Source organism: Oncorhynchus mykiss, chromosome 21 (assembly GCF_013265735.2).
Source record: "Oncorhynchus mykiss isolate Arlee chromosome 21, USDA_OmykA_1.1, whole genome shotgun sequence".
Taxonomy (NCBI): Eukaryota; Metazoa; Chordata; class Actinopteri; order Salmoniformes; family Salmonidae; genus Oncorhynchus; species Oncorhynchus mykiss.
In genome coordinates, this window is record NC_048585.1 from 24,762,303 (window position 1) to 24,786,758 (window position 24,456).

General features: G+C 43.4%; 1 protein-coding gene across 2 annotated transcripts in view; it reads right to left on the reverse strand.

Annotated features, from left to right (window-relative positions):
* slc41a2b (solute carrier family 41 member 2b) overlaps positions 1-24,456 on the reverse strand; it is a 32,667-nt gene that overhangs the window by 7,522 nt on the left and 689 nt on the right. Inside the window, exons 2-10 of one of the 2 annotated variants that reach the window (XM_036957405.1) lie at positions 23,332-23,910; positions 22,669-22,776; positions 21,009-21,080; positions 19,032-19,176; positions 18,684-18,830; positions 16,671-16,818; positions 16,481-16,560; positions 11,307-11,438; positions 10,884-11,032 (exon numbers count right to left, since the gene is read on the reverse strand). In XM_036957405.1, the coding sequence (XP_036813300.1) occupies positions 10,884-11,032; positions 11,307-11,438; positions 16,481-16,560; positions 16,671-16,818; positions 18,684-18,830; positions 19,032-19,176; positions 21,009-21,080; positions 22,669-22,776; positions 23,332-23,850 (1,500 nt within the window). In that variant the 5' untranslated portion in view covers positions 23,851-23,910. Of the gene's footprint in view, positions 1-10,883; positions 11,033-11,306; positions 11,439-16,480; positions 16,561-16,670; positions 16,819-18,683; positions 18,831-19,031; positions 19,177-21,008; positions 21,081-22,668; positions 22,777-23,331; positions 23,978-24,456 lie in introns of both variants that reach the window. The other variant, XM_036957403.1, reaches the window with a different exon arrangement.

Sequence of the window (24,456 nt, forward strand, 5' to 3'; positions counted from 1 at the left end):
TGCTCTCAAAAGGAACATGCAAGTAACTGCCAAAATAAAAGGAAACACTTAAGTAAATGAGGGATACATAGTATATTGAAAGCAGGTGCATCCACACAGGTGTGGAATTAACATCACATCTGCATAGGGTCGTATAAAAATTTGAGGTTGACCGATTATGATTTTTCAACGCCGATAACGATACTGATTATTGGATGACCAAAAAAAGCAGATAACAATTAAAATTGGACGATTTTTAAAAATATATTTAAAAATGACAATTACAACAATACTGAATGAACACTTATTTTAACCTAATATAATACATCAATAAAAATCTATTTAGCCTCAAATAAATAATGAAACACGTTCAATTTGGTTTAAATAATGCAAAAACAAAGTGTTGGAGAAGAAAGTAAAAGTGCAATATGTGCCATGTAAAAAAAGCTAATGTTTAGGTTCCTTGCTCAGAACATATGAAAGCTGGTGGTTCCTTTTAACATGATACTTCAATATTCCAAGGTAAGAGGTTTTAGGTTGTAGTTAATATAGTATTTATAGGACTATTTCTCTCTATACCATTTGTATTTCATATAACTTTGACTATTGGATGTTCTTATAGGCACTTCAGGATTGCCAGTGTAACAGTATAGCTTCCGTCCATCTCCTCGCCCCTACCTGGGCTCGAACCAGGAACACATCGACAACAGCCACCCTCGAAGCATTGTTACCCATCGCGCCACAAAATATGCGGCCCTTGCAGTGCAAGGGGAACAACTACTCCAAGTCTCAGAGCGAGTGACGGTTGAAATGCTATTAGCACGCACCCCGCTAACTAGCTAGCCATTTCACATCGGTTACACCAGCCTAATCTCGGGAGTTGATAGTCTTGAAGTCATAAACAGCTCAATGCTTGAAGCATTGCAAAGAGCTGCTGGCAAAACGCACAAAAGTGCTGTTTGAATGAATGCTTACGAGCCTGCTGCTGCCTACCATCGCTCAGTCAGACTGCTCTATCAAATCATAGACTTATTTGTAACATAATAACACACAGAAATATGAGCCTTTGGTCATTAATATGGTCGAATCCGGAAAATGTAATTTCGAAAACAAAACGTTTATTTTTTCAGTGAAATACGGAACCGTTCTGTATTTTATCTAACGGGTGGCATCCCTAAGTCTAAATATTGCTGTTACATTGTACAACCTTCAATGTTATGTCATAATTACGTAAAATTCTGGCAAATTAGTTCGCAATGAGCCAGGCGGCCCAAACTGTTGCATATACCCTAACTCTGTTGCAAGAGAAGTGACACAATTTACCTAGTTAAAATAAATGAATGTTAGCAGGCAATATTAACTAAATATGCAGGTTTAAAAACATATACTTGTGTATTGATTTTAAGAAAGGCATTGATGTTTATGGTTAGGTACACGTTGGAGCGACGACAGTCTTTTTTTGCGAATGCACAAAAATCGCTGTCCAAAAATACAGATTTACGATTGTTATGAAAACTTGAAAATCGGCCCTAGTTAATCCCATCTGACACCAGAGCTACAGGGTGAAGTAGTAAAGACCTGGAAAACAACGCAAGAGATGTTTCATCCTGTCTTAGCAATAGGACACTAGACCCTTGTAGTCTAAGTAAATAAAATAAAAAAGCCTCTTCTATAAACATTTTATTTAGGAACGATTTAATCAAACTGTTCTTATTTAATTGGACATTACATTAACACTTTTTTTTCCTAATAAGAGTGACAGAAAAAGGCCATTAAATATAAAAAATATGAATTTGTGTCATTTCATTTAGCTTCCTGTAATGTATGACAATCTGAGTCTGAGGTTAAAGGGGGCTGAACATGGAACCCATTACCCTGGCGTTGCAAGCACCATGCTCTACCAGCTGAGCCATACGGAACCATTTAGCCTCGGTTTCAATTCTCCTCATTAGGAATGACGACTGAACGAGGTGTGCTTTAGAGGCATGCTTTAGGTGTCTGCCCTGTATATGTTTGTGTGTGTTGGAACGTGGGAAGTGTTTGTACTTTCACACTGTCGAAACAGTACAAAGCTATAGTCACTCACTGTTTTAGATAGCTTGAAAACAGTCTAACAAGGTCTTGTGTCTGGAAGTAGCCTAGACTGGCAAGGAAGCTAGTCAACTTTTCACAGATTACAGTGCCTTGAGAAAGTATTCAAACCCCTTGACTTATTACACATTTTGTTGTTACAGCCTGAATTCAAAATTGATTAAATCTCTCACCCATCTACACACAATACCCCATAACGACAAAGTGAAAACATGTTTTTAGAAAAATGTAGCTAATTTATTGAAAATTAAGTACAGAAATCTCATTTATATAAGTATTCACACCCCTGAGTAAATACTTTGTAGAAGCACCTCCGGCTGTGATTACAGCTGTCAGTCTTTGGGGTAAGTTTATAAGAGCTTTGCCAATTGGATTGTACAATATCAGCCCATTATTCTTCGTAAAATCCTGCTTTGCTGCAGGAGGGACTGGTGCACTTCACAAAATAGATGGCATCATGAGGTAGGAAAATTATGTGGATATATTGAAGCAACATCTCAAGACATCAGTCAGGAAGTTAAAGCTTGGTCGCAAATGGGTCTTCCAAATGGACAATGACCTCACGCATACTTCCAAAATTGTGACAAAATGGCTTAAGGACAACAAAGTCAAGGTATTGGAGTGGCCATCACAAAGCCCTGACCACAATCAAATCTGTGGGCAGAACTGAAAAGGCATGTGTGAGCAAGGAGGCCTACAAACCCAACTGTTACACCAGCTGTCAGGAGGATTGGGCCAAAATTCACCCAACTTATTGTGGGAAGCTTGTGGAAGGCTATCTGAAATGTTTGAACCAAGTTAAACAATTTAAAGGCAATGCTACCAAATACTAATTGAGTGTATGTAAACTTCTGACCCACTGGGAATGTGATGAAAGAAATAAAAGCTGAAATAAATCACTATTATTATTCTGACATTTCACATTCTTAAAATAAAGTGGTGATCCTAACTGACCCACGACAGGGAATTTTTGCTAGGATTAAATGTATTTGGCTAAGGTGTATGTAAACTTCCGACTTCAACTGTACATGTAGACATTGTAAATAAGAATCAACTTGCTTAGTTAAGTAAAGAAAAAAATAAACATATTAATCTTTCATCCTCGCATGCCAGGGGCACAATGTATGAATTTATGGTTGGATCTGAATCGCCTTTATAATTATTGGCCAGTACGGAGAATAAACTAAAACCACAAGTCCAAATCCCTATCCCCATCCATGGCTAATTTAGGAAAGGGACAATTTTAGCTAGCTAGCCACTGGAGGACAACAAGACAACTAGCTGCACAATGAGTTTTGGTCAATGACGTATGCTCTCGATGTGATTGGAATGAAGCCAAATCCAAACTGGCTTCCCTTTTTTTGGCGCACCAGGACCATTCACAGTTGAGCTCACTCAGTTTAGCTCAACTCTGATGGGCTATTATTGTTATTGATTTACATCATCAAGGGAGGCCAAATGCTCGCTGGCTTCCCTTTTATTCAATGCGGCAACAATGTCATACTCTTTTGGACCCGACAGTATCAGATAGATGGCCTACACATACAAAGACAGAGGGGCACTGTTTTGCTCGCTCAGATGCTTTCTCTGGTGAGATACATTCAGCCTCTTACGAATTGAAGAAAAATGATGCACAAAGACAAAAAATAATTTTATTGGTAAATTTTTGGGGGAAGCCTGGCTTCCCTTGGTGTCCATGAATACACGCCACCTGGTGTAGTGATACTCCATCAAAAGCCTAATTAATAACTTCACTATGCTGAAAGGAAATCAGCATCTGCTTCTTTTTTTCCCCCTTCCTGTATGGTCTTTCTTTTCGAAGCATTGAAAGACGTCCCAGGTCTTTGTACTCGATTGAGGGACCATACAGATAATTGTATGTGTGGTAGACGGGGTAGTCACACAAAAAAAAAATATAACGTTAACCACTATTATTGAACTATTATTATTGAAAAAGTCAAGGGAGAAAAGATCATACTTTCTGAAGGAACTGTACATACAATTTTTGTTATTAGGCCTACATGTACATTGACATTATTTTCAGTTGTCACTATGACGATGAACACACCCTGAAAGCACTGAATGGGCTTGAGTTATCACCTTATTAATATGCAGCATGCAGTAGGATGCATTGATCAGTTGATTGACAGATGTAGGACTGTAGAACAATAATCTTTCCTCTAGTGTGGATGGTCACCAACATTTTATACAGTGCCTTAGGAAAGTATTCAGACTGACTTTTTCCACATTTTGTTACGTTACAGGCTTTTTCTAAAAATGACTAAATAAAACATTTTCTTCAGCAATCTACACACACACACACACACACACACACAACACCCCATAATGACAAAGAAAGTCCAGAAATTTTTAGCAAATCTATTACAAATAAAAAACAGAAATACCTTTACAAAAGTATTCAGACCCTTTGCTATGAGACTCGAAATTGAGCTCAGGTGTATCCTCTTTCCATGGATCATCCCTGAGATGTTTATATAACTTGATTGGAGTCCACCTATGGTAAATTCAATTGATTGGACATAGTTTGGAAAGGCACACACCTGTCTATATAAGCTCCCAGAGTTGTCAGTGCATGTCAGAGCAAAAACAAGGCCATGAGGTTGAGGGAATTGTCCACAGACCTGGGTAAGGGTGCCAAAAAATGTCTGCTGAATTGAAGGTCCACAAGAACACAGTACTCTATCATTCTTCAATGGAAGAAGTTTGGAACCACCAAGACTCTTCCTAGAGCTGGCCTCCTGGCCAAACTGAGCAATCAGTAGAGAAGGGCCTTGGTCAAGGAGGTGACCAAGAACCAGAGGGTCACTGACAGAGCTCTAGAGTTCCTCTATGGAGATGGGAGAACCTTCCAGAAGACAACCATCTCTGCAGCACTCTACCAAGCAGGCCTTAATGGTAGATTAACTGAGGAGTGGCTTCCGTCTGGCCAAAGGCACGTGACAGCCTGCTTGGAGTTTGCCAAAAGACACCTAAAGACCCTCAGACCATGAGAAACAAGATTCTCTGGTCTGATGAAACCAAGATTGAACTCCTTCACCTGAATGCCAAGCATCACGTCTGGAGAAAACCTGGCACCATCCCTACGGTGAAGCATGGTGGTGGCAGCATCATGTTGTGTGGATATTTAACGGTGGCAGGGACTGGGAGACTAGTCAGAATCGAGGGAAAGATGAACGGAGCAAAGTACAGAGAGATCGTTGATGAAAACCTGCCCAAGAGCACTCGGGATCTCAGACTGGGGTGAAGGTTCACCTTCCAACAGGACAACGACCCTAAGCACACAGCCAAGACAAAGCAGGAGTGGCTTCGGGACAAGTCTCTGAATGTCCTTGAGTGGCCCCGCCAGATCCCAGACTTGAACCAGATCAAACATCTCCAGAGAGAACTGAAAATAGCTACGCAGTGACGCTCCCCATCCAATCTGACAGAGCTTGAGAGTATCTGCAGAGAAGACTGGGAGAAACTCCCCAAATACAGGTGTGCCAAGCTTGGAGCGTAATACCCAAGAAGACTTGAGGCTGTAATCGCTGCCAAAGGTGCTTCAACGAAGTACTGAGTAAAGGGTCTGAATACTTATGTAAATGTGATATTTAGGTTTATGGGGTATTGTGTGTAGATTGATGAGGGAATTTAATCTATTTAAGAATAAGGCTGTAATGTAACAAAATATGGAAGAATAAAAGGGGTTGAATACTTTCCGAATGCACTGTAGGTGTAGACCATAGTTATGATGGCCCTTAACTCTGACACAACTAACGTTATCGCAACAGAACTAGTAGGCCTAGCTAATGTTAGCGAATGTGAATTAAATAAATATGACATTACACTTATACTAGTTTAGGCTTACTTGACTTTTACGCTCTAAATTGACTCCTTAAAATAATTTAATCTGCCAATAGTCACCCACAGAGGTTGCCACTGCTGCACTGCAGTAGGGAAGTAGCAGAAGAAGTCGAATTTATCACTTCCGTTGTTTAGCTGTGCCCATAGCAATGTTTGAAAATGAGGTGGATAGTTGCAACCCCCTCCTTTGGGAAGCATGCCTATGCACCTTGTTTCAAGTCCTCTCCCAGGACAACCACGGCAAACCTCTCCCTTTTGAAACAAAGGCACTATCCCACCTCGGACACAAGTTACTGGATGAAGTAGTAAAGACATGGAAAGCAATGCGACGACTTACCACTAGCCCAATGGGAGACCACAACCCCAGACTAAGTATCAAGTTCCCCTGATTCAAGCTACTTTAAAGGAGAAGTATATCATTCCTATAAATAGCATTGAGAGAAAGAGAGAATTCCTCATTGTCCCCTGTGAAAGAGAGTGGCTATGGCATTACATGTAAATGCGGAAAATAAATGCCCTAAAAACCCTTTTCTATATGCATTTTATTAAGGAATTTTTTATTACAACGTTTTGGCAGTGGGGATACATTTACTGCTTTGATTTTTTATAACAATGACAGAGAGAGACTAGATATCATTAAGGAGTATAAGGACATAAACAACCATTTGTGACATTCATATGACACTGCAGTCTCCTCCAAAGAATGCCCATCAACTATACTTTAAGGTTAAACTCAGTCGGTGTCATTGACAGGAGAAATGATCAGAGGGGTAGAGTTTTCACCATCATCATTAAGACGGGCAGAAAAATGGATAGAGTTTATCAGTGAAGGTGCAGCCAGTGAGAGTAGAGACCTGGCCTCCACATCATAAAAGGAGACCTGACGATCCACATAATCAACAAACACCCCCACCTTCTGGGGCTTCTCTCTCAGGGAGAGCAGGACACTGGGTTTAGCAAGAGCGTCGTATTCTCCATTTTTCAGCCACAGAGCCCAGTATCCATTCTCAGCACTCAGTGTGATATCCCCCTTCCTGTTGATGGACTCTCTGGCCACTCCTAAATCCCACTTAGTCTTTCCTTTAACCATCACCTCATATTCAAATCTACCTGAGGAGAAGCCCTCCTTTCCCAATACATAGACATCAAGATTGAACCTCTCTGGGTTGTCGGGGAGATCCTGTTTTGTATCTCCATGTTTTACTTGTTTTCTATCCTCAGCCATGATGAGGTAGGGATGTGCCAATCTTGTATCAGGATCCAGAGTCACATCCACTGCATACTGCTGAATCCTCTTCAGTTTGACTTCAGGCAGCTTCTCCATCTGTTTATTCAGTGTCTCCTCCAGTTGAGATACAGCTCTCTTCACAGTCCCCACACCCAGATGACTATTAACACTGATCTCAGACCAGTTATTGATGGGTGGAGGGGTGCACAGGGATGGGAAGCTCTGGAGGACATGGAGGTGGTCCTCAGTGTGGGAGAGCTGCTCCACCTCAGTGCTTCTCCTCTGTAGCTCAGTGATTTCCTGCTCCAGCTCTTTAATGAGCCCTTCAGCCTGCCTCTCTGCTGCTTTCAGCTTCTCCTCAATCACCTCAGCCTGGCTTCTCTCAATGGAGCACACCAGAGCAGTGAAGACCTGTACACTGTCTGATATCTCTCTCTCTGCCTGTCTCTTGCTGAGATCTACTGAGTGTTTGATCTCTTGAACCTTCTGCAGTCTCTCCTGGATCATCTGCTGCACTTCTGCCTCAGTCTTCCTAAGCTGAGCCTTCCTCTCTCCACGCTCTTCCTCTAGAGGGACAGTGTCATGAGTCTTGTGGTCTGTCTCAGTGCAGAATTGACACGGTGAAAGCAAACCATACTATTATCTGAGGATAGCACCCCATCAAACAAAGACAACCCGCCAGGCGCGACACGAAACTCAGAAATAAAGATATAATTCATGCCTTACCTTTGAAGATCTTCTTTTGTTGGCGCTCCAATGTGTCCCATAAACATCACAACTGGTCCTTTTGTTCGATTATTTCCGTTGTTATATATCTAAAATGTCAATTTATTTGGCACGTTTGATCCAGAAAAACACCGGTTCCAACTCGCACAACATGACTACAAAATATCTCATAAGTTACCTGTATTCTTTGTCCAAACAACTTTCCTAATAGAACTTTAGGTATTCAATGTAAATAATCGATAAAATTTAAGACGGGATAAACTACGTTCAATATCGGAGGAAAACAAAGTGGAGCGTGCTTTTCAGGTCACAAACCTCTATCAAACAGTACACTTCACTCGACCCTCGTTCTGAACAGGGCTACTTCTTCATTACACAAAGGAAAACCATCAACCAATTTCTAAAGACTTGACATCCAGTGGAAGCGATAGGAACTGCAAGCAACTGCCTTAGAATTCTAGATTCCCAATGAAAACCCATTGAAAAGAGAGTGACCAAAACATTTGTTTTCCTGGATGGTTTGTCCTCGGGGTTCCGCCTGCCAAATAAGTTCTGTTATACTCAGACATCATTCAGAGTAGAGGTCGACCGATTAATCGGAATGGCTGATTAATTAGGGCCGATTTCAAGTTTTCATAACAATCGGAAATCTGTATTTTTGGACACCGATTTTTTTTCACACCTTTATTTAAAACTTTATTTAACTAGGCAAGTCAGTTAAGAACACATTCTTATTTTCAATGACGGCCTAGGAACAGTGGTTAACTGCCTTGTTCAGGGGCAGAACGATAGATTTACACCTTGTCGGCTCGGGGGATCCAGTCTTGCAGCCTTACAGTTAACTAGTCCAACGCAATAACGACCTGCCTCGCTCTCATTGCACTCCACAAGGAGACTGCCTGTTACGCGAATGTAGTAAGCCAAGGTAAGTTGCTAGCTAGCATTAAACTTATCTTATAAAAAAACAATCAATCCTATTCACTACACATGGATGATGATATTACTAGATATTATCTAGCGTGTCCTGCGTTGCATATAATCTGAATGAGCATACAAGCATCTAAGTATCTGAATGAGCGGTGGTAGGCAGAAGCAGGCGCGTAAACATTCATTCAAACAGCACTTTCGTGCGTTTTGCCAGCAGCTCTTCGTTATGCTTCAAGCATTGCGCTGTTTATGACTTCAAGCCTATCAACTCCCGAGATGAGGCTGGTGTAAACGATGTGAAATGGCTAGCTAGTTAGCGCGGGCTAATAGCGTTTCAAACGTCACTCGCTCTGAGCTTTGGAGTGGTTGTTCCCCATGCTCTGCATGGATAACGCTGCTTCGAGAGTGGCTGTTGTCGTTGTGCTCCTGGTTCGAGCCCAGGGAGGAGCGAGGAGAGGGACGGAAGCTATACTGTTACACTGGCAATACTAAAGTGCCTATAAGAACATCCAATATTCAAAGGTTAATGAAATGCAAATGGTATAGAGGGAAATAGTCCTATAATAACTACAACCTAAAACTTCTTACCTGAGAATATTGAAGACTCATGTTAAAAGGAACCACCAGCTTTCATATGTTCTCATGTTCTGAACAAGGAACTTAAACGTTAGCTTTCTTACATAGCACATATTGCACTTTTACTTTCTTCTCCAACACTTTGTTTTTGCATTATTTAAACCAAATTGAACAGGTTTCATTATTTATTTGAGGCTACATTGATTTTATTGATGTATTATATTAAGTTAAAAGTGTTCATTCAGTATTGTAATTGTCATTACTACAAAAAAAAAAAATACAAAAAAAGAGAAAGAAATCGGCCAATTAATCGGTATTGGATTTTTTGGTCCTCCAATAAATCGGTATTGGCATTGAAAAATCATAATTGGTCGACCTTTTCTTCAGAGTGTTTTCTATCCAAATCTACTAATAACATGCATATCCTAGCTTCTGGGCCTGAGTAACAGGCAGTTTACTTTGGGCACGGTTTTCATCCGGACGTGAAAATACTGCCCCCTATCCCAAACAGGTTTTAACTAACTTGCCTAGTTAAAAAAATAATAATAATCAGATACCCTCCTGCTCATAGTACCTTATGATATATGATTTTTCTCCCCCTCTTCAGTTTAAAGGCTCACTAGTGAAGTTGAAGAGAAATGGCAACTAACATATGTCTTCCTTCCTATAAAGACCAGTTGTAGCGAGTAAACATTGACCCCAGACTATCAAAGCTAAGTTCCACGGAATCAAGACTTCCAGGATGGCAGTTAGGCCTTGCTGTGTACAATAAACCACTTTAAAAGAAGATAGAGGTGGAGAGCAAATGCACACCTAGAAAATACCACACATTCCAGACAGTCGTGGCATGCCATGGCACACCTATAGTAAAAGCACCAATTCACATTATGAGTCTTTGCTTCCATAAATCGATCCGAATGCCATCAAAGCGGTAAAACACACAAGTCAGACGTCTTCAGGAATAAAACCACAGAACTCTAGGAATGCTTAGGATACACACATTTCTACATTTACATTTTAGTCATTTAGCAAACGCTCTTGCCCAGAGCGATCTACAGGAGCAATTACAGTTAAGTACCCTGCGCAAGGGCATGTCGACAGATTTTTCACCTAGTCGGGCTTGGGGATTCAAACCAGCCACCTTTCTAGTTACTGGCCCAACGTTCTTAACCGCTAGGCTTCCTGCCGCACCTGATTTTTCTTCAAATGTCACTTAGGAAGGAGCACTCATCTCAAGCTGACGTTCATTATGCGTGGTTCATTTATGTTGAAGTGTTATGAAAGCTGAGTGAAAGACGGTCTCTGAACGCAGCTTGCTTGTGATAGCGTCACAATAATAGCGGTGTCTCGCAAAATATCTGCTTTTAATAAAAAGTCATGTCAGCCAGGGAAATTTCAAGCTCAGATGAAGGTCACATTTGGAAAAGGAATTTGCAGACTATGGATAGTTTGCAAAGGAACTATCCCCATCACACACACACACACCACTGACCTGTAATAGGGCGGCAGCCAGGTAGACGGTCATGAAGATAGGCGTCAGGGTGGTGTGGCCGCTTTTCATCAGGTGGATGGTGTACAAGAAGATCAGGTGACCCGGGAGCACCAATAGGAGCAGCACCTGGGCCGAACGGTGATTGGCTCCTGAGAGAGAGGACATGAGAGGAGTTGGAACTGTGCAACTGAGTCTAACAATAAACAGATGCTAAGACGGTTCCTAACCTGTGTATCTGTCAGCCTAAATTATGGGGTAGTGACTTAACATAGTACCTTCTGCAGCACCTACTGTACAATTTATGCATTAAAATCACAGCGAGAGGGATGAGAAATCTCTCTATGCTAAGCAACCTGTCCTGTAGGATGCCCCGTTTAAAACAGATCACATTTCCACAGTTTGAGTATTGGTTAGGCACTTTACCTGTGCCATAGAAGGTGCGGCAGGGGTAGTAGCAGCCTTTGGCTTCCTCTGGTACCTCCCCAGGAGCACTGTGGAAATGGAGGTGAGTGGAGATACGGCTAGACTGGATGGCTACCAGGTTCCCCCCAATACCTGGAGAACAGACAGAACAGGCAGGCTTAGGGCTGGAGCTGACTGGAGGCGGCTGAGTATAGAGCAGAAGCGAGGGTGAGAGAAATGCGAGGACCCAGATTTGTATCCTTCCCTAAACAGTTGATGCCTTCCAGTCACAGATCTGAGGTAACGCAACCTCTCCCTCCAAAGAGCAGGGATGTACTGTAGTTTCTGTCATATTACGTCCTTCTAGATCCATTAGGACAGTGGGAAGGGTGTGAGTTTTGGTTTGGAATGCAGCCTTCTCAACCAGAAGGAGCATGAGACAGCAGTGATGCATCGCCACTGTCGGAGACATAATTAATACATATTACTGTGTGGGAAAACTGCATTACAGAGAGAAAGAGAGAGCGAGAGAAAAAAAAACGAGAGGTGGGGATAGACAAAGACAGGAAAAGTAGGGGGAAAGAGATAAGGAGAAAGGGGGGAGAAAGAGGAAAAAAATAAAAAGACTGACAGCGTGCCCCATCTAATACTGCTCAGCTTCGTCATATAGATTGTAATTTGTATCAAGCAGAGGAACATTGCTCATGAGAACAGCAGGACAAGGCAATTTATATCCACACACACACACACAGGTGACTCAGAGTAGTCTAGCCACTCAGCACGGCTCATGTAGAAACACTCACAGCTTCCAGGTGGGCAGACCAGACAACCACTCCAACCCAAAATAGTGTATGAGAGACAACACTGACAGAAAGTAGAGGAGGAGATGAGAGGCTGTGGTCAGTGAGACAGAAAGGGAGCTTGGGCATTCCAAAGTGTACCCAAAGAGGCACAGTACCAAAAGGGTTGTGTTTTGGAGAGGGGTATATTTTGTGGTAGCTGGGCTCATCTCCCTTCCTGTGCTTGTTATCCTTATCAGGCAGGCCTAAATGAGAACAGACACCCCTGCTGCCCAGAGATTATGGCCACTTAATCCAATCTTTGCTGCCTCTCCACTGACATTTACCTACTCCGTGGTGCGGCTAAATAGAATGCTGCCCCCCCCCCCTTCCATCCCTCACACTCGTCCCTGCCTAATCACCCCCCTACCGCTTCTCATTCCGCAACATCCCTCACTTTCACTGCACTTCTCTACCATCTCCAGTCCACCACTCAATCCCTCTCATCCAGAGGTCTGGGGAGTATGGTGGTTCCATCTCAGCAGGGGGGCTAGCTGCTGTAATTTGGGTCACTGGGTCTGACAGAGGGAGGGGGGGGTGGGGTGAGGGTAGACCACAGGGGGGTCCCTTCTCCCACTATATCCCGCCTCATCGGAGTAGCTCTGGGACAACAGACTGTCTGCATGCCTCTCCTCGTCTCATCTCCCTATTTTCATTTCTCCCATTCCAGTCTCCTTTCTCTCTCCCATTCCCCCAATTCCTCTCCTTTACCAGCTTCACTCATCTGCTCTTATATTCTGTGTCTAGTTTTGAAGAGAGGAACTGTGCATGTTCAGAGTGAAAAGCTCAGCCTAGTCATCTCCTCCCTATACGATAGTAACCACCTCTATGTGTTGTAAATCACAGATAGTTACAGGGTTGGTGAGGAAACCTCCCTTTTCCAGCCCCAGTCATTTGTCTGTGTGTTCCACACACACACACACACACACACACACACACACACACACACACACACACACACACACACTTCCCAGATCACCCAGACATTTCCTGATTTGTAGACATCTCAGCAGTAACATAGATTAGAGGCACACAGTCTCCTTCCATTGAGTTAAATGTCTCTCATTAACAATGTTTAATTAAAAGCTGATCTCCGGTTGTCGAAATGCCAGCAACAGCCTTGGCAACGGTCCCCCGGTAAGGATGGGAGGAGGTTGACAGTAGCAGTGATAGAGACAGACGTTTGTGTTTAGTACATTACGCACTATTTTTCTAACTACAAAGTTTGAATGTAAATTCATTAAAATTGGTGCACATTGTAAGACACATTGTAAACCCACACAGTGTCAGTCACATTGTAAACCCACACAGTGTGTCAGTCACATTGTAAACCCACACAGTGTGTCAGTCACATTGTAAACCCACACAGTGTGTCAGACACATTGTAAACCCACACAGTGTCAGTCACATTGTAAACCCACACAGTGTCAGTCACATTGTAAACCCACACAGTGTGTCAGTCACATTGTAAACCCACACAGTGTGTCAGTCACATTGTAAACCCACACAGTGTGTCAGTCACATTGTAAACCCACACAGTGTCAGACACATTGTAAACCCACACAGTGTCAGTCACATTGTAAACCCACACAGTGTGTCAGTCACATTGTAAACCCACACAGTGTGTCAGTCACATTGTAAACCCACACAGTGTGTCAGTCACATTGTAAACCCACACAGTGTGTCAGTCACATTGTAAACCCACACAGTGTCAGTCACATTGTAAACCCACACAGTGTCAGTCACATTGTAAACCCACACAGTGTCAGTCACATTGTAAACCCACACAGTGTGTCAGTCACATTGTAAACCCACACAGTGTGTCAGTCACATTGTAAACCCACACAGTGTGTCAGTCACATTGTAAACCCACACAGTGTCAGTCACATTGTAAACCCACACAGTGTCAGTCACATTGTAAACCCACACAGTGTGTCAGTCACATTGTAAACCCACACAGTGTGTCAGTCACATTGTAAACCCACACAGTGTGTCAGTCACATTGTAAACCCACACAGTGTGTCAGTCACATTGTAAACCCACACAGTGTGTCAGTCACATTGTAAACCCACACAGTGTCAGTCACATTGTAAACCCACACAGTGTGTCAGTCACATTGTAAACCCACACAGTGTCAGTCACATTGTAAACCCACACAGAGTGTCAGTCACATTGTAAACCCACACAGTGTGTCAGTCACATTGTAAACCCACACAGTGTGTCAGTCACATTGTAAACCCACACAGAGTGTCAGTCACATTGTAAACCCACACAGTGTCAGTCACATTGTAAACCCACACAGAGTGTCAGTCACATTGTAAACCCACACAGAGTGTCAGTCACATTGTAAACCCACACAGAGTGTCAGTCACATTGTAAACCCACACAGTGTGTCAGTCACATTGTAAACCCACACAGTGTGTCAGTCACATTGTAAACCCACACAGTGTCAGTCACATTGTAAACCCACACAGAGTGTCAGTCACATTGTAAACCCACACAGTGTGTCAGTCACATTGTAAACCCACACAGTGTGTCAGTCACATTGTAAACCCACACAGAGTGTCAGTCACATTGTAAACCCACACAGTGTGTCAGTCACATTGTAAACCCACACAGTGTGTCAGTCACATTGTAAACCCACACAGTGTGTCAGTCACATTGTAAACCCACACAGTGTGTCAGTCACATTGTAAACCCACACAGTGTGTCAGTCACATTGTAAACCCACACAGTGTCAGTCACATTGTAAACCCACACAGAGTGTCAGTCACATTGTAAACCCACACAGTGTGTCAGTCACATTGTAAACCCACACAGTGTGTCAGTCACATTGTAAACCCACACAGTGTGTCAGTCACATTGTAAACCCACACAGTGTGTCAGTCACATTGTAAACCCACACAGAGTGTCAGTCACATTGTAAACCCACACAGTGTGTCAGTCACATTGTAAACCCACACAGTGTGTCAGTCACATTGTAAACCCACACAGTGTGTCAGTCACATTGTAAACCCACACAGTGTGTCAGTCACATTGTAAACCCACACAGTGTCAGTCACATTGTAAACCCACACAGAGTGTCAGTCACATTGTAAACCCACACAGTGTGTCAGTCACATTGTAAACCCACACAGTGTGTCAGTCACATTGTAAACCCACACAGAGTGTCAGTCACATTGTAAACCCACACAGAGTGTCAGTCACATTGTAAACCCACACAGTGTGTCAGTCACATTGTAAACCCACACAGTGTCAGTCACATTGTAAACCCACACAGTGTCAGTCACATTGTAAACCCACACAGTGTCAGTCACATTGTAAACCCACACAGAGTGTCAGTCACATTGTAAACCCACACAGTGTCAGTCACATTGTAAACCCACACAGTGTGTCAGTCACATTGTAAACCCACACAGTGTGTCAGTCACATTGTAAACCCACACAGTGTGTCAGTCACATTGTAAACCCACACAGTGTGTCAGTCACATTGTAAACCCACACAGTGTGTCAGTCACATTGTAAACCCACACAGTGTGTCAGTCACATTGTAAACCCACACAGTGTCAGTCACATTGTAAACCCACACAGAGTGTCAGTCACATTGTAAACCCACAGTGTGTCAGTCACATTGTAAACCCACACAGTGTCAGTCACATTGTAAACCCACACAGTGTGTCAGTCACATTGTAAACCCACACAGTGTCAGTCACATTGTAAACCCACACAGTGTGTCAGTCACATTGTAAACCCACACAGTGTGTCAGTCACATTGTAAACCCACACAGTGTCAGTCACATTGTAAACCCACACAGAGTGTCAGTCACATTGTAAACCCACAGTGTGTCAGTCACATTGTAAACCCACACAGTGTCAGTCACATTGTAAACCCACAGTGTGTCAGTCACATTGTAAACCCACACAGTGTCAGTCACATTGTAAACCCACACAGAGTGTCAGTCACATTGTAAACCCACACAGAGTGTCAGTCACATTGTAAACCCACAGTGTGTCAGTCACATTGTAAACCCACACAGTGTCAGTCACATTGTAAACCCACACAGTGTGTCAGTCACATTGTAAACCCACACAGTGTCAGTCACATTGTAAACCCACACAGAGTGTCAGTCACATTGTAAACCCACACAGAGTGTCAGTCACATTGTAAACCCACACAGTGTGTCAGTCACATTGTAAACCCACACAGAGTGTCAGTCACATTGTAAACCCACACAGTGTGTCAGTCACATTGTAAACCCACACAGTGTGTCAGTCACATTGTAAACCCACACAGTGTGTCAGTCACATTGTAAACCCACACAGAGTGTCTAATCAGTCAGTGATGTTGCGTCTCACCGTTAATGACAGGGGTGTACACCACAATGCCAGCCAGGTTCGGGTCAGACACGGTTTTGTCCAAGATGAGTCCTCCGATACTGCAGAGCACAGAACATTCACACTAAAAATGTGCTATTATTTTCATCATGTGAATGTACAATTGTCTGTTGCTATTTCTCTATGACAGTGAGTGAGTGCATCCACACACCTGCTGATAACCATGGCAGTGATGACAGGCTCCCAGCCGGAGTAGAGCAGGGTGCGGCTGGCCGGGTGTTTGGAGGAGATCACCATCCACACTGGAGTCAGAGACAGGAAGAAGGCACACACCAGGGACGACACGTACGGGTGAGAGTCTACACAGAGACAAACAGAGCGAGAGAACGATAAATCAAATTGTATTTATCACGTGCCGAAAACAACTGGTTCAGACTTTACAGTGAAAAGCTTGCTTAAGAACCTTTCCCAATGACGCAAAATGTTAAAACACAAAAGGAATAAAATACCTGGGTAAGATCAAAATTGGGGAGAAAAATGGTGTACATTTAAAAAATAAATAACACACAAGCATATATACAGGGAGTAGCAGTACCAGATAAAATGTGCAAAGGTAGATATGTACATTAAAGGAGACAGAGAAACAGAGGAAAATTGAGAATTCAAAACAGATGTAATCCCCAGAGTGAACCTTCTGGTGAGAGTTACAACAACAAAACAACAAACACCATTTATCAGCTTCAGCTGCATGAGGATTGACAGAGCAGGGGGGAACATACTGTCCCTCCTCTCCCCAGGAAAGACAGCGTGACACAGAGCAGGGAGCAATAAAACAACAGAGATTCATTACAAACCAAAGAAGTGCTGTATTTGTGACTCAGTACAGTAGCTACAGAACAGGACATATCTAACACATCACTCACTATCAAGACACTCTCCTTGGAGGGGTCTACTTTATACAGAAATTTGCATGCGCACACACACTTCCTCTTTGGCCAAACTCTAATGATTATTACAGCACTAAATCAGAGTGATGTTGGAGAATAGAGAAGGGGAAAACACCTGCTTAGTGCCTAGTAGTGAGATATGTAACTCCATCATCCCCTTCTCCTTACCAGATGTTCATCTCACCATGCTCATATTCCACACACTTAATGGCCTTCATCATCAACCCCCTGAAGACATAGATATAAAACCCAGAGAAGGGAGCTCTATGTAGTCACAATGGGTAGAATTGGGTAATAGTCCCAGTCATGATGACACAGGTATACCGACCAGTCCCTGGGTTTAGGCTTGACTCTGGGTGTCACTGTGGTTCACTATTCCCTTGCCACGTTTCAGCTTTAGGTCTTAAAATAAATGTTTGCAGTAGTCAACCGTGGCACGTGGCCTTGGGAAAATATACAGTCTCCTGGATATCTCTGTACACCATCAGGCTAAAATGACTAACTTTAACTGTGAGTAAACTGCACATTAGTCCAATTAGGCAGAATACTGCGGACGGGACGGACACGGCTGGCCCTTACAACAGAGACACTGTCCTCTGTGGCAACATCCCAAATGGCACCCTATTCTCTACGTAGTGCACTACTTTTGACCAGGGCCCATAGGGAATAGAGTGCCGTTTGGAACACAACCTGTCCTACACCACCAGGCAAGGCCAGACAGATTTACTGAGCTGGTATGAACTCTTCTATTAAATTATCTCAGAGGTTTTACTGTAGCCTTTCATAGATTTTGAGTCTCTGGTCTGGTGATGAATGCTTGTTTCATAGGGCTCAGACACGTCAAGGTTAGTAAAATACACTTTCCAAAGGAAACGCTTGCTGGTCCACTCTGTGTTGAGTAATGTAACGCGAGGAAGCGCGTGTGAGGCTGGGCATGGCACATATTAAATATGGACTATGGAGTGTGAGAAGGAGAGAGGGAGAAAAGAGAGAGAGAAAGATAGTCTGTTCTGATGAATTACCAGTAAAGACAAAATAACAGCGTAAGAGTGCCATCTAGTGGTTGAAAGATGCAGTCTGATTCCAAACGGACCATTTCTTTACACTGTTGGACAGATTTACTGAGCATTTTCACCTTTTTTTCAAGGGGAAATAAAAAACAAACAGAAGGATGAAGTGAATGATTGTGAACTCAATAGAGGGTAAAACAACTTGTTGACTGGTTTTGTATCTTATTTCCATCTGGAAGTATCTAGTCCAAACCCTCCTCCTCTCACCCAGGCAGTTGTAGAGTCCCTGGCTGATCCAGGCCAGGATGGCCAGGGTGATGAGGTCACCGAAGCTGGCAGCGATGGGTGTAGCCACGTTGTCGGGGTTGATGCCCGTCTTCTTGGAGCCCACGATCACCCCCACCATGATGAAGCCTGGGGTTCAGACGGTACAGAGGTCAGGGCGACATGCCTGCACATACCTCAACCGTCCATGTGTGTGTTTGCTACTAATATATAGCACGAGACCCATCAGCAGTAGGTGATAATGTGTGGGGCTTTGACTGACTGTCTGACTGCGCCTATTCCATATCAGAGTACATGTGTGTGTCCTTGTCTGTGTGTGTGTGTCTGTACCCTGCAGCATAGAGGCTATGAAGGCAGTGGCCACGCTGGCAGAGCAGAGCAGCACGGCATGACTCATCTGGAACTTCCCCTCTGGGATCCAACCCAGAACCACTGCCGCCACTGCTGCCAGGAAGCCAACTACTGTAGCCTGTACCTAGAAAGGGAAAGTGTGGCGGGGGGCAGAGCAAGAGAGAGAGAGGATGAAAAAGGGAGAAGGAATATAGGGAATGAGAGAAAGGGAGAGGTGTGAGGGCAGTGTTAACAGGAATAACATAAACCTGTTTTTCTAACAATGTTCTCCTGTTATATGATACACTATCAACATTGAAGACAAGTCCTCAAGGGGCCATTAAACACTGTTCTTGAACACTATCAGTCCCTCAGTCAATAATTACCACAAGTACTAACCAGAAGTACACATACTACGCAGATAGGGAGATAAGGGCACAAATCCAACACTGCTCGCCAATGTTCCCTCTAAGATGAACACGGGCGCGCAGCTCCCCCGGCACAAATATTAGCTTATAGGGAAGCATGAGATTGCTCTAGAAAGTTGAGTGAAGTTCAGTGTTCATCAAGGCATTCCTAGTCGATCGCCAAAGTTTTCTGTAAAAAAATAACAATGATAAAGCCTTGTGTTCCTAATTTTATAAATGTTTCGTCTCGGGCTGTTTGGCGGTAGGTGCACCTGATTCAGCTGCCTTGCGCGCCGGGTAGGTGAACTGTTGCCATTTTGAACCAATTAATGTGTCTGGCGGGCCCAGAGAGCAAATCAAGTGCACTATCTGCCTACTGCTGGCCAATCGGTTTGCTCAAATTACCGTGTCTGCAGTAACATAGCAGGCATAAAAAAAAGCTACAGCAAAGTTGATACTGTGAACCATGACTACAGGGAGACTCATCGAATACAGCAAAGAGCTGCTGTTTTTATGAGTGAGTTCATGATAAAGTTCTTACTCAGAACTGTCAACACTTTGTATTCAACACTTTTATAAGACATTAAACACACGTTCTTCCTATTTCCACTCAGCGCTACAACAAGCACTGCAGCAGTAATGAATGAGTAGGAAAGTGTATCTATAGGCTTGCATTGTTATTATTGTTAGCGGCTTGGGTCTTTATAATATCCAGGAATATTTCACTTTCTCTGTTCATAGGAGTAACAACATGAATGTGTGCATGTGGCAGAAATAATGCGGTAACAACTCGAGTTTTGCTGTCAGCTGGAAGACGTTCTCCTTTTTGGTCAGTATCAGTGGAGGAAAGGGAAAGCGGAGGGATGTTTGGCCCGAACAACAATGCATTAGCAGGGCAATTCAAGTAAAGCCAATATGTGGTGATAATGTATTGGGCCTATAGCTTACTGCACAAACCTCATTGCTACAGTACTGTTTTTAATTGGTTCATGTTGCATAGGCTTACCATTTTTTATGTCATGTTGAGAAGAAGCTCTCAGTTTGCATTTGGAATTGTTTTGTCTTAAAGGGGCAGTGTTGTATTTTGAGACAGGCTTGAATAAGCTAAGTAGCCAACAGACAGAGGGTAGTATAATTTGTCTTATTCTGTGTAATAATGGTATGGGAATAATAATACATTTTAATTTGTATCAAACACAACATTTTCAGTCACCTCCTTGTCTGAAGGACAAGTGGATAAACAGCTTAATGTCAAGCCCTGCATGTTTTTTCAAAAGTCTCATGGAATGTAGGCCTATGCTGAACACCACACATTGCCTGCTACTGCAGGCTGAATGATAGAACAGCTATTTCCATGATACATTTTATGGGATGCATTTTCTCCATAGTTTTTTATGGTAAGCCACTCTAAAGCGGGTACAGCCTCAGATGTTTACAGTAAACACGCGCTGGAAGTTGCACTACATTTTCACAACGTTCAAGTTTGAGCTGAAATTTGCTCGGTAGAAAGAAATAAAAACTGGGAATATTGCTGCTCGCTATGGAGCAGACCGTGTGTGTGTGTGTTTACCTGTTTTAGCGCCAGGTTTCCTATGATCAGATTCCACTTCTCTATGGGAGAGTCCATCTTCCCCACATTCACCTGCACAGTGAGACCACAACCAGCTAGTCAACTCATTCAATATTCACTTTAATCTCACACTCAAATAGCCTGCCCAAACTAACTACTTTGAACAGTTTGAAGGAACCGCTAATCAGATTACAAACTAATATGATTAAACTAAACACAATGTTCAATTGAGTGCATTGTTTCAGATGGGAAGGTTTGTGACTGTTCTTGTTTTCTTAGCAAAAGTATGCAGAGCTTAGCAGTTTTGAGTTTAGTGAACAGGGAGTGAGCTGAGGGAACAAGTGAAACACAACACTGAGTTTCTCTGTGTGAGACCGAACAGAATGATGTGAATGTGTATCTGTGAGGAAAGAGGCAGGGGAGGAACGGGCCAAACTGAACAAAGAGAGAATTCTGTCCCATCACCTCATCAACTTCTCAAACCCCAGATAATTTCAATAGGGGGAGAAAGGGAGGGAGGAAAAAAGGGAGGAAGCAAGATGGGAGAACCAGAGTGTAATGGTGTGCGAGAGAGTGTAGAGACGGGAGAGAGAGAGAAATAGAAAAAGAGAGAAAGTGAGATATGTTAAGAGATTAAATATGGTGAAGTGAGGTTGTTTTCTTTGCAATTATATGATAAGTTCTTACACTAGGCAGAGTGAACCAAAGGCCAGAATCTAAAAAACTATTGCTGGACAGAACAGTCTACCAATCTACTATTGCCTTCAAGACAATAGTTATTTTCTATAAATCCCTCTAAACCCTCTTCCCGCCCCCCCTCTCTCAGTCTTTTGCCCTCTTCCTTCAAATCTCTCTCGCTCTGAGCTTGTTTGCGCTCTAAGATCGAGGTGGAGTGTCAACTTTCCCATCAAACTGCCTGTTCACTGTTCTGTCTGCAGCCCATCCCTTTAGTGGAAACACCACCTCCCTTCTTCCTTCTCTCTGAAGGGAAAGGAGGAAGGGTCTGGGAAATCATGACATGGGGAACTAGACAGACCGCTACCTCAGCAGATTTCTCTCATAAATCCCTTAGACTTAGATCCTGGGGTGAGAGGCTATTCTACAGCAGTGGACACGACTCCACAGACTAATAGTTTAACTTATAACCATGTCTTAACATGGTAAAGAAGCATGGACGTTTCAAAGGGGCACCAGGCAAAATAGATTATACAAGATAGTAAAGATTAGCATTTTCCTCCCTGTTCCCTACCATCTCATTTCACCTGATATATGGCCTACCAGACATGGCCTATGGAGGATCACAACAAAAGCCTATAAAGACAAGTCCAGGCATGACAACAACAAGCATGATACATCACTTTAGTCTGCAGGGCCTCAGGTAAAACTAGACATTACCACTATGTATAACCAACGTCATCCACATAACCATAACTACATGCTACATAACTACTATGTCTGATGGTCTTTAATCCTCAAACTAATGACGTCATAACTCCTAAACCAGGAAGCCATCTTGATATACATCTCAAACAGGTTTTGTAGAGCAAGCAGAAGAGCATGTGTGAGTGTATGTATCTAGAATGTGCAAATACTTATTGATGGTGTCTGTGTGCAGAAGTGTGTTTGAAAGTATTTAAAAGACGGCGTGTGTGTGTCTTACCGCGGTGGAAAGTCTGGATGCGAGGGTCATCTCCAGGTTGCCCTTCAGGCCCAGCAGAGCCGGAACCAGGATGAAGATCTCTGTAATGTACTTAAAGGCATCCCAGTGCTGGGGGGGGGGAGAGAGAGAGAGAGAGAGAGGATGAGGGGGAGAGGGAGAGAGAAAAAGAGAGAAGACAGCAATATTAGACATGTCATTGTTGTTAATAGTTTATTGTTGGCTACCGGCTAGTATAGAGCAGATGGGAGCTTACATTTGTTCATTGTCAGCTTGTCTGAATTAGAAAGTTGTCCGCATTCAAATATTCACATTCAAATTCAAACGTTCTATCAAGAAGTAGATAAGGCAAACTGCCATAGCTTCCAGTCGTAGGTTTCTTCCTAGTACCCTAGTACCCTATCCCTAATAGTATTGGCTGAGTGGCTATGAGAATCCCTTTAACAATTTAATATCAATAGACATATCGCTTTATCACCTCCCTTGAAAGCTCTTACAGCCATTTACTCTGGACTACACAAGAAATGGACTCATAAATAAACAATACAAACTAATTGAATTAAACTGTGCCAAATCCATCTCATCTACCTAATTGAACTTCACATGCACTAGTCCACACCCCAGTCTCAACAGGACCTATTCTCTACCATTCTCTACCAGTCTCACCTGTACTATGTCCAGCACCATCCCTGCCGACACCGTGCCGAACCCAGCCAGCAGGAAAGGCACCACGATCTGCAGCGCCATGGCCAAGGGCGACTCCTTGGGCATGTTCCGTGTGGGGGGTCTCTGACTCTCCTCTTCCTCCTTCTCCTCTGCATCGCCCTCCTCCCCTGAGAGCGTCCCCTCAGGGAGCATGGGCTCAGTCTCAGAGTACCGCACATCCCCACCGTCTGACAGGCTAACGGATGTCCGTGCTACCCGGTCCGAGTGCCGGCGCACCTCCAGGTGAGGGGGGTCAGGCCGGTAGCCGTTCCCATCAGGTTTGGGCCCCAGGTCGGCCATGGCCAGACCACGCTCTTCCTGGAGCTTGGTGTATCCCGTAGGGACCATGGTTTGGAACAGAGAGGGGATCCACCCGGTAGGCACTGGCTTCAGAGAGAGACTGCTCCAGCCACCGGCGGCTCCGCTCATACGCACCGCAAGGCTAGGGCCCAGAGAATCACCCAGTGTGTGGATGTTCATGCTAAGCACTGCTGCTGATGGGTCAACAATGTCTCATCTCCATTCATCCAGGCTGGGGCACTGTGAAAGAGGGCAGGCTGGGCTGGTTAAATAGGAAGAGGGGCATCCATGTCCACTACGATCAGCCCTGTGGAGACCAGCCAAGGAGAAAGACTTGAAACACTGTTCTCTCCAGCTCATGCAAGCAACACAAACACAAATGATAGGCTTGCTATTCTCCCTGGGGCAAAGGCAAAACACATTTCATTTCAAACATTAGCCTACATTGCTTGTTTTGGTGCTGTTATGTTCAGAACGACCCTGAGGTTAAGGGAGGGGAGGAGCTGTCTACACAATGCATTCTGAGTAATAACCCACTATCTGGTTGCTTTCAGGTAGGCCTATTGTATGTCTGTTTGAATGTCTCTAAAACCCTGCACAGATATGATATCAAAGTGCATATGTCCTGTCTATGATTTAATTTATTTTAAATGATATAGCATAAACTCTGCTTATGACCAAGTCTTGAAACAGTGAAATATAGTGAAATACATAAGCATCAGTGGTTGCTTCTCTGGCCAATGTAATTCAGCACAGCCGTTCTCCTCAGATAAATGGACATTTTGG